Here is a 10,053-nt window from a genome sequence, read left to right on the forward strand (position 1 = left end):
TCATAATTTTGCAGATGAGTAGCAATCTCAAGTATGTGATACAGTACCAATGGACTAGTGGGGTAATAAACACCAGAAAGTGCAACAGTGGACTCATAGAACAATTCAAGAAATTCCAACACCTTTTTAGCAATGTACCAGTGTTGTTCATTCAATAGTGCATAGCCAGATTGAGAATTGATGAATGCAGAAAAGACAAATCTATATGGCATCAGATGTTTAAGCATAAGATAGGTGGAGTTCCATCTAACATCCATATCAAGACAGAATTTACGAGGCCTGATGTCCTTAGCAAGACAATAGTTCTTGAATTGAGCAATACGCTGATTAGATGAATTGAGGAAGTTAATAGCAGTTCTAAAAACTTCTATGCAAGTTTTAAGCCTTTTCAAACCAGATTTAACAACCAAATTAATTATATGACAAGCACAACGCTGATGTACCACATGATATAACTTTTTAGCAGGATCAAAGGGAGCCACATCGTAGCCCAAGTAACCATCAAGCAAAGGAGTCAAAACAAGCATAGCACTGGTATTAGCAGAAGCATTATCAAGGCTAACAACAAAAACTTTGTCAAGCAGGCCCCAATCTCTAAGCACACCAGAGATAACTTCAGCAATGTTAACACCATTATGACTCACTTCAATCAGTTTGAAACCAATGACACTTTTTTAAGCTCCCAATCATTAGTGATATAGTGAGCAACAACAGTTATATAATCTTCCTTAGAATTACCAGACCAGATATCAGATGTCAAACACACAGAAGAGATACTAGGAAAAATATCATTTTTTAGATGGTGCAGTTTCTCATTAAAATTCTTAGCCAGGTCTCTAGCAGTAGTAAATCTAGATACTCTCTTATATCTAGGATTGTGTGCACGCTGGATGTACTCATCCCAAGTAGAATTATCAGCAATAGACAAAGGCAAATCCAATCTAGCTATCAACCGGCACAGCTCAACTCTAGCAACTTCAGGTTTATATTCCCAATTTCTATAAGATCCATCAGGGTTTAAAGAAAGCCTAGTTTGAACCATACTAGCATGATCATATTTCTTTTGGCATGATTTATGATGTCTACTTAAATGACCAGTGCCATTAGCAGAATTAGTAGACAAACGAGACCTACAAATCTTGCAAACAGCAATAACACGATCCTCTCCATCAACATTCTCAGTAATTTCATCAAAGTGAGCCCAGACAGGAGATCGACGCTTACTGTTGCTGGCTGATGATGCTAGAGAAGCTGCATCGCTAGGGGCGGGGGCCGCATCAGCGTCAGCCGTAGGAGCACCTGGCGCTGCAACTGTAGGAGCGTCGGGCGCTGCAACTGCAGGAGCACTAAACGCACAGCCACGGCCAGCACCAGCACCACTGCCACGGGCACGGCCGTGGCCGCGGCCAACACCTGGCGCAGCAGCATGGCTACCACCAGCCATAGCCGCTGGCACGGAACCGAACAAGAGGGCAGCTGCATCAGTCATGTCATCTTCATCCTCGCCGGGCATGCCACAGTCCCAGAGCTCATCGTCGAAGCTCGGCAAGAAAGAGTAATCATCCTCACCATCACGGTTGTCCATGTACACCGCACCGCGTCAGATTCTTCTTCTTCACTTCTCGGCGCCTTCCTCAACGGCTCCGGCGGCACCAACTACTAGCCGGCGACCTGCAACAAGAGAGTGTTGGTTAGGAACATGGAGAAGAAGAAAACAGAGAGATCTAGGGTTTAGGGGACTTACCTGCACAGAGACGGAGCTTGGCGTCGTAGATCTGAAGAAGACGAGCGGCAGAGACGGGGAAGAAGACGGCGATGGAGACGGAGACGGAGAAGATTGAGAAGAAGAGCGACAGAGACGAGCGATAGAGAGAAGGGGAAGGGGATTAGGGTTTGGGGATGGGGTAGGGAGCGACACGGCCACGCCGGAGTGCAGGATCTGACGGTGGAGAGCTCGCCGGAGTGCAAGATTCGGTGGCGGCGACGGCGGCGAGGGAAGGAGATTAGGGTTCGCTGAGCGCCCGAGCTCCTGCGACTGCGGCTGCGAGGGGAGAGGGAGCGACCGAATGGGATTAGGGTTTGCGGGAGGGCGGGGGCTACGCGCGGCACTTATATATGCCACGGGCCGCGCCATGCCCCTCCCTTTTTCACGGACCGTGCCGTGCCGCCCGGCGTGCCGAGGCAAAGGCCCAAGCACGGCCTGCTACGGGCCTCAGGCCGGCACGGGCACGTTTTCCTTTTGGGCTGTGCCGTGCTCGGGCCGGGCCTCAAAGCCGTGCTTCGGGCCGTGCCTAAGGCTCGTGGGCTGCATGCTCAGGTTTAAAGGGACCTAGCATTGTTAAAACTTTTCATTTCATGTATTGACCAAAGGTGGTAAAAGATATTTCATGACACTTATAGATAATTGTACTAGATTTTGTTACATGTACTTATTAAACTTAAAAGATGATGCGTTGCGTAAAGATCAGCTACATTATGTAGAAAATCAACTTTAGAGGAAAATCAAATGGTTAATGTCTAATCAAAGTAGGGTGTTTTTTTCAAAAGAATTTAATGAAAGTCCTCTTTTCCCACAGCTTGGCTAGCATCTCACAATCAGTTTCTACTAGCAATTTTGAGACTCCCTTCAATCTTGCCAGCTGAATTCCATCTCTGCAGGCAAAGGCTTCTATCATCAGGGTATCCAAGCCACGGGGGTACCAATGGGCGCAACCACACTCAAATCCCCCCGCAAGTTTCGTAACACTGCTTATGATGCTCCCTGACCATCTTGGAGACTGAAAGGAGCATCTACATTGCATTTTATGATATGTTCTCATGAAAGGCCCTAAACCAAGCATAAATTGACTATTTGAGGCCCTAAACGGATTCAAATGGAAAAGTCGTCAACTACAAAGTTTTACAACTTTTTAAGATCTACAACTTTTATATTGGTAGTTCCTTCATCCGAGTTTATTTACAAAATTTGAATTTCCAATTTGAGAAATTCAAACGTAGTTTTCGATGACAAGATGATTTCAAATGAAAAAATTATCAACTACAAAGTTTCATAACTTTTCAAGATCTACAACTTTCATTTTGAAAGTTTTTTTAAACGAGATCATTTGAAAAGCTCAAAAAATTCAAGTTCAAATTATTTCTACAGGCGGATTTCTTAAGAAACCGCATGTGAAAATCAATTTCTACAGGCAGTTTCTTAAGAAATCCGCCTGTAGAAATACATGATTTCTACATGCGGTTTTGTTAGGAAAAACCGCCTGTAAGGCGGTTTTGTAGTCGGGTAAGCCAATTTCTTTCCACACCTGTAAAAATTATGTTCCACCGCTGGCTTTAAGCACCTCTGTACATCATTTCAGAGGTACTTTAAGTTTAGTCTAATCGATGCAAGTTTTAAGTTCTCAATTCAAATACTTTGTTGAACAAAGTTTGACTTTTCCTTATATAAGATATGTTTATCGTTTATTTTTTTAATGAAGGGGATGTTATATTCTTTTTTGTCGACATTAGCAATGTTGGGTGGCAGAACAACTAGGGGGCAACATGCCATAAAGCGGTGATCCAAGTGAGCCATAGCTGGAGAGGGTGAAACAGCGGCACTCCATTAGCGATCACAGGATCAGTAGAGCTTCATCAATTGGAAAGTCTGGTTTTGGAACGCGAGCGGAAAGTTTTCTTATTCTTTTACTTTTTTTTTTCCTATGAAACTGAATTAAAGTAGCAAATTTCTTTAAAGTTACTTTACAAGAAAATCGTAAAATTTCTATGTTCCAAACAGGCCCATGCAGTCATGCATGGAGGTGACCAAACCAAGGTGAAGGCTGAAGGGCCCTTGCCCGAAAGTCCTTCATTTTAATTTGTACCCGTAGCAATTTTGCCTAGATAATCCAGGCATCATCACATGATCCACTTGACTTGAGGCTGGCTAGGGAAGAAGAAAGGTAAAGTCTCAGATGAAGCACATGAACACACTTTATTATCTATACATATATAATTAATAATGTGCCATAACAAGAACATTTAAGTGCATGAAAGAACCGAAGAAAAGAAATACATGTCTTAAAAGTACGGGTACCAACTACCCGGACGGACTTGATTGATGACAAAACAACGGTATTATGACACTGCAGGGATAAGGATAGAGCAGATACGACGTACTATATCTATATATTTTTTTTATTTTTACAAAGAAATAAAAACCCCGGATAAAATAACACCAACTTGCACCCCCCTTTCGATGTCATCACCAACTTATCATCAGATTTGCAATAACAAAAGGCTGAATTAATTAATTAATAAGAGGATGAATAAAGAAGGAAAAAAAAGAGGCAATCTGTTGGACAAATAATACATTTTCTCTCTCTAGCTTCTTGTTTGTTCCAAAGAGAAAACGAAAAACGATCGAGAATGAAAAGCAATCAAGAATAAGCATAATCGATCGTCACCATGCAGGCATTTGTATGTAGTACACAAGCAACGAACTAGCTAGGTGGAGGAATTGGAGGCCGCCGCCGCCGCCGACGAGGTGGCGATGGCGGCGAGCTTCTGGAGGTTAAGCTTGACGACGGTGTCGGTGAACATGCGCGTGTCCTCCTCCGTGTTCCCCTCGGGTACATCGACGACGTACGACTCGACGACGACGCAGTACGGCCGTCCCGCCGCCGCCTGGTGGTGGTGGTGGAACTCGGTGACGGAGGTGACGGAGCGGTAGTTGCGGAGGCGGTGATCCCCGCCGACGACGCGGAAGCTGAGGATGTGGCGGTCGTCGTCGAGGATCTCGAGGCGCTCGGTGCTGGTGGAGGCCGGGAGGCCCGACACGACGGTGACCTCGCGGACGCTGCCCACGGTGGCGCCGTCGCCGGACCTGAGGTCGCACGACTTGATGAAGTGCTTGTACCGCTGCGGCGCGGCGAACCCGCGCACGATGGGCCACACGGCGGACAGCGGCGCGTCCACGCGCTGCGTCACCAGCGACGTGCACGTCGTCCCCGGCGATCGCCCCGGGAACGTGTGGTGCGCCCGCACCACGGGCTCTAGCTCCCGCTGCTCCAGCTCCGATAGGCCTCCCTGACGCAGCGCCGTCTCCATGTGAGGCTCCATCTACTGGTACCAAGCAGATTGATTAATTGATTGGGTGTACGTTGGGAGGTCGGTCAGGTCAGGTCAGGTCAGGGAGGTGTCTGCCCTTTTATTTTATGGCTGCCTTCTTCTTCTTCAAGTGGGTGGTGCCTCGTTTGGGTCCTGTTTAATTAAATTATCTAAAGTTTGACCAAATATATATATACATAAGAATACTAATATTTATATTTGAAATAATTATCATTGGACTCCCCTTCCGGCAGCAATTATCATTGGACTCATGAAATATATTTTCGAAGTATAGTTTGCTAGTGTCATAAATGTTAATATATTTTCTACAAATTTGATTAAGCTTAAGATACTTGTACTTAGAACAAAATTAAAACATTAAATTTATGGTACGGACGGAGTATGTACTTTGGAGATAATGTTGGTTGAGGCCGGCACTTTTCCGTGCCCCTCCGCTAAGCATGTTTGGTTTGCATATATAGTTGATTATCGAAAAGGCCCATGGTTGGGAAATATTGTGCTCGATCAGGAGCACTTCCCTTTTGTTTGCATGTGAAATTCGTACGGATTACTTTACTGAGAATATCAACTGTTTCAAACAGGGCCAAATATATATATATATATGTTTAGTTCACCCTAAAAACCAAAAAGTTTTCAAGATTCCCGTCACATCGAATCTTATGGCATATGCATGTAACGTTAAATATAGACGAAAACAAAAACTAATTACACAATTTAGCTGTAAATCACGAGACGAATCTTTTAATCTTAGTTAGTCCATGATTAGATAATATTTGTCACAAACAAATAAAAGTGCTACAGTACCGAAAACTTTTTACTTTTCGGAACTAAACAAGGCCTTATGCGTTTCAGTCTTCGTAACGTGAGGCTGGGAATAAAGGCAAGTGTTTGATAGAGATGCGATGCACGAGAGAGGGTGGAAGGCTGGAGAAAGTCAACACATTTCACGGAATCCTACAGGCTCATTGTGCATGCATGTGACAGGCAGGGGGAGACCTTTCACTCAACTGATAAAATTAACCTGCTTCTAGTAGGAAGTACGTATGATGCGACACAGTTTAGAGTTGACCATCGCTGTTCACTGCTAAAAAAAAGGCACTCAACCCGTTTTGGTTGGTCGCAACATAAACAATCATCCAATTAAAATACTTCCCTCGATCTGTTTTGAATTTCGTAGGTAAAACCTGCGTTATGTAATTTTGATCAAGTTATAGATACTATATTAACATCTATAATCATCAGAGGAATGCACTATAAAGTACAGCATATTTTGTAGTTTATTATCTGGTGAATCTTCTTTGACTTTATAGATATTTATGTATCTTTTTATAAAATTGGTCTAGAAAAGTTTGACTTGGAACAAATTAAGCTAAAACAGCTATAACTTGCATTGGAACACATGGAGTATTTTATTGTGCTATGTCAAATTTGTATATGATAATTTAAGGATAACAGTAGCATATCGAAACAGTATATTTTACAGAAACCAGTATATGGAAACAACTGTTTTCTTAAATCCACACAGCAATATGCACAATTGAACAAATGCAAGGAGGGTATGCAAGGGAGCTTTGGTCCGAACTAGTGTTTGGTCAGAGTTGTTAAAGTTTTGCATTTTCGTTTTATTTAACAATTAGTGTCTAATTATAGACTAATTAGATTTAAAGATTCGTCTCGCACATTATTCTCTAGCTATGATTTTAGTTTCGTAAATAATCTGCATTTAGTACTTCATATATGTGTCCAAATATTTAGGCCTTGTTTAGTTCCAAAATTTTTTAGAAAAACGACACTATAGCACTTTTGTTTTTATTTGATAAACATTGTTTAATCATGGAGACAAACTGTGTAATTAGTTTTTATTTTTATCTATATATAATATTTCATACATGTGCCGCAAAATTTGATGTGACAGAGAATCTTAAAAAAGTTTTGGATCTAAGGCCTTAATATAACAGATGATAAATTTTACAGCCCGTAACCAAACAGGCCCAGGTGATGCACTTTGAGGAAAACAGCAGACGCACACGTGCATACGGAGGCAGTCCAAACTCCAAAGGGAGGAGAAGCCGTGACATTTGTAGGGCACGTGAACCTGATTGCGGCTGCTAGCGGGTGGCCGCTGACCAACTATTATCACTTGCTTAAGCCCTGCTATTTCTACCAGTCCATAGAAAATGAATTGGGGAAGCCGGAACTAACTAAAAAAAAGTCTCCAAATAAATGATTGGACTAGGATCGGTATCATGCTTGTTTTCTCTCTCCTAGCGTTGTTGGAGTACCAGCAAATTCCAATTAGCAATTAGCATGGCACGATTAGTACCATAAGTGTCAGTGCATATTGATTAGAGTGATGAGAATGTAGCTTTGCATTGTAAATTTGCAAAAAATAATAAAAAAATGATCGATACATCCTACATGAATATATCCACCTCCATCCCTTACCGTCAGTGTCAACGTATATGACATTCATACACTGTTTGATAACTGATACAGTTGACTAGACCATGGCTGTTTGCTTGGGCCTTGTTTAGTTCACTCCGAAATCCAAAAAGTTTTCAAGATTCCCTATCACATCGAATCTTTCGGCACATGCATGAAGCATTAAATATAGACGAAAACAAAAACTAATCACACAGTTTGACTGTAAATCACGAGATGAATCTTTTGAGCCTAGTTAGTCCATAATTAGATAATATTTGTCAAATAAAAACGAAAGTGCTACAGTACCAAAATCCGAAATAATTTCGGAACTAAACAAAGCCTTGGCTGAAAAGCCATAGCTGAGACTACTGTTTGCTAATCTGTTGTAAGAGAAAAATACAGCTGAATGGATAATAGATTCGACTGATAAGAAAGCAACAGGCTCAGCGGAGAAAAACAGTGCTAAATGAATAGTGACTTCTTGCTAATTACTATTTGAATTTTTGCCAAACATGTCCCATATGGGGAAGATTGCTTCTAGTGAAGCGGTGGACGGTCACCGCTGCGACGTGTCCAAGTGCTCTACCACCGCTTGCCCATTTTATTTGATCCGATCTTGATGGAACGGCCCAATTTTTTAAAATTTAGCCATTTTTTTGAAAAAAATTCTCTTTTAGACCTCTAGAAAACGTAATCTCAGTTTTGGATCCAGTGGGTCGACGCCATGCTTCGTGGCGTCAAGGTTACACGCCTTGACGCCATGGATCCCGGCGTCGAGGTCCCTGGCTTCTGACGTGGCGGTTTACACGACCAAAAAAACAAAAAAAAACCTCGACGCCGTGGATCTTGGACGCCGCAGATCACGGCGCCAAGGGCCTCGGCCTCGGCTCCATGCACTCTGTGCTTTTCCTCTCCTGGGCACTGCTCATTTGGTTCACCAGCGTCGTCGTCCACAAGCGGATTTCCAACGGCGGCGAGTCCTTCACCACCATGCTCAACGTCGTCATTGCTGGCCTGTGAGTGCACAGAGTTTACCGGTCTGCGTCGCCGAGCAATCAATTGGAAAATTCTTATGCGCGTGCGGCTGGCAGGTCGCTCGGCCAGGCGGCGCCGAACATCTCGACGTTCCTGCGGGCGAGGACGGCGGCGTACCCCATCTTCCAGATGATCGAGAGGAGCACCGTGAACAAGGCGAGCTCCAAGATCGGCCGCACGCTGCCCGCGGTCGACGGGCACATCCAGTTCCGCAACGTCCACTTCAGCTACCCGTCACGGCCGGACGTCGTCATCCTCGATAGGTTCAGCCTGGACTTTCCGGCCGGGAAGATCGTCGCCGGGAGCGGGTCCGGCAAGAGCACCGTCGTCTCGCTCATCGAGCGCTTCTATGAGCCGCTGTCCGGCTCCATTCTGCTTGATGGGCACGACATCAAGGAGCTCGACGTCAAGTGGCTGCGCCGGCAGATCGGGTTGGTTAATCAGGAGCCGGCCCTGTTCGCGACGAGCATCCGCGAGAACATACTCTACGGCAAAGGCGACGCCACTATGGAGGAGATTAACCACGCGGCGAAGCTGTCAGAGGCGATCACATTCATCAACCACCTCCCTGATCGGTACGAGACGCAGGTCGGCGAGCGAGGGATACAGCTCTCCGGCGGCCAGAACCAGCGCATCGCGATCTCGAGAACCCGTCGATACTGCTCCATCAGCGCCTTCGTCGGGTTTTTGGATGACACAGCTCGGCGCCGTGATCTGCGGCGTCGAGCTCGGCGCCAAGATCCACGGCGTCGAGGTTTTTTTTTTGTTTTTTGGTCGTGTAAACCGCCACGTCAGAAGCCACGCTGCGCAGAAACCTCGACGCCGTGTTCCATGGCGTCGAGGCGTGTAACCTCGACGCCATGAAGCATGGCGTCGACTCTCTGGGTCCAAAACTGCGATTAAGTTTTCCAGAGATCCAAAAGAGAATTTTTTTTAAAAAAAAGGCTAAATTTTAAAAAATTGGGATGGAACGGCTGGCTGAGAAATTCATCTACAGGCATCCACACTGCAAAAGGAAAGGCCAAGAGTGTTCGTTTCTTCTAACAGTGAAAAGACAAACACAACCATCTAATTCAATCTGAAAAGCATCTGGATCTTGACGAGTAGTGCCACTGTAGCCTCAATATCAGATTCATCAATTGTGAGGTGAAACGATAGATAGGATTTCTGAAGCTTAAGTTGTAAGCATTGTGTTTCCATAAGCCTGAAAGGCAGATAGCATATATGTCTAACATAAGTTACAAAATCAAGGGATTTTAAAATGCTGAATCAACAATTGACATATAACCATCCAGGGAAAGAAATGAGATTGAAGGTAGCATTTTCAACAAAAATAACTGGAACAATAATCAAAGAAGGGGCATTTTTCCTCACAAAAGTATTAAGTATGACTTGCCTGTATTGGTATAGGAACTAGATCAGCTCGATCTTCCAGTATCTTCAACCAGACCCCCACCTTTTTGCTGAAGTAAGAAACCCATCAATATA

General features: G+C 44.2%; 2 protein-coding genes across 2 annotated transcripts; one reads left to right on the top strand and one right to left on the bottom strand.

Annotated features, from left to right (window-relative positions):
- LOC8073793 (abscisic acid receptor PYL2) lies at window positions 3,692–5,156 on the bottom strand. Its single transcript, XM_002453511.2, has one exon. The coding sequence runs from the start codon at window positions 5,095–5,097 to the stop codon at window positions 4,483–4,485; it is 615 nt and encodes a 204-aa protein (XP_002453556.1). The 5' UTR covers window positions 5,098–5,156; the 3' UTR covers window positions 3,692–4,482.
- LOC8085543 (ABC transporter B family member 2) lies at window positions 7,843–9,541 on the top strand. The gene is made up of 2 exons (XM_002451765.2): window positions 7,843–8,546; window positions 8,622–9,541. The coding sequence occupies exons 1-2, from the start codon at window positions 8,422–8,424 to the stop codon at window positions 9,427–9,429; spliced, it is 933 nt and encodes a 310-aa protein (XP_002451810.2). The 5' UTR covers window positions 7,843–8,421; the 3' UTR covers window positions 9,430–9,541.

The sequence above is a fragment of the Sorghum bicolor genome, chromosome 4, assembly GCF_000003195.3.
Source record: "Sorghum bicolor cultivar BTx623 chromosome 4, Sorghum_bicolor_NCBIv3, whole genome shotgun sequence".
NCBI lineage: Eukaryota > Viridiplantae > Streptophyta > Magnoliopsida > Poales > Poaceae > Sorghum > Sorghum bicolor.

Bases quoted from the DNA above. Each gene is read 5' to 3' on its own strand.
- LOC8085543 (XM_002451765.2), top strand. From the start codon at position 8,422: ATGCACTCTGTGCTTTTCCTCTCCTGGGCACTGCTCATTTGGTTCACC. The intron at 8,547-8,621 runs GTGAGTGCACAG...TGCGGCTGGCAG, and splicing joins AACGTCGTCATTGCTGGCCT to GTCGCTCGGCCAGGCGGCGC.
- LOC8073793 (XM_002453511.2), bottom strand. From the start codon at position 5,097: ATGGAGCCTCACATGGAGACGGCGCTGCGTCAGGGAGGCCTATCGGAG.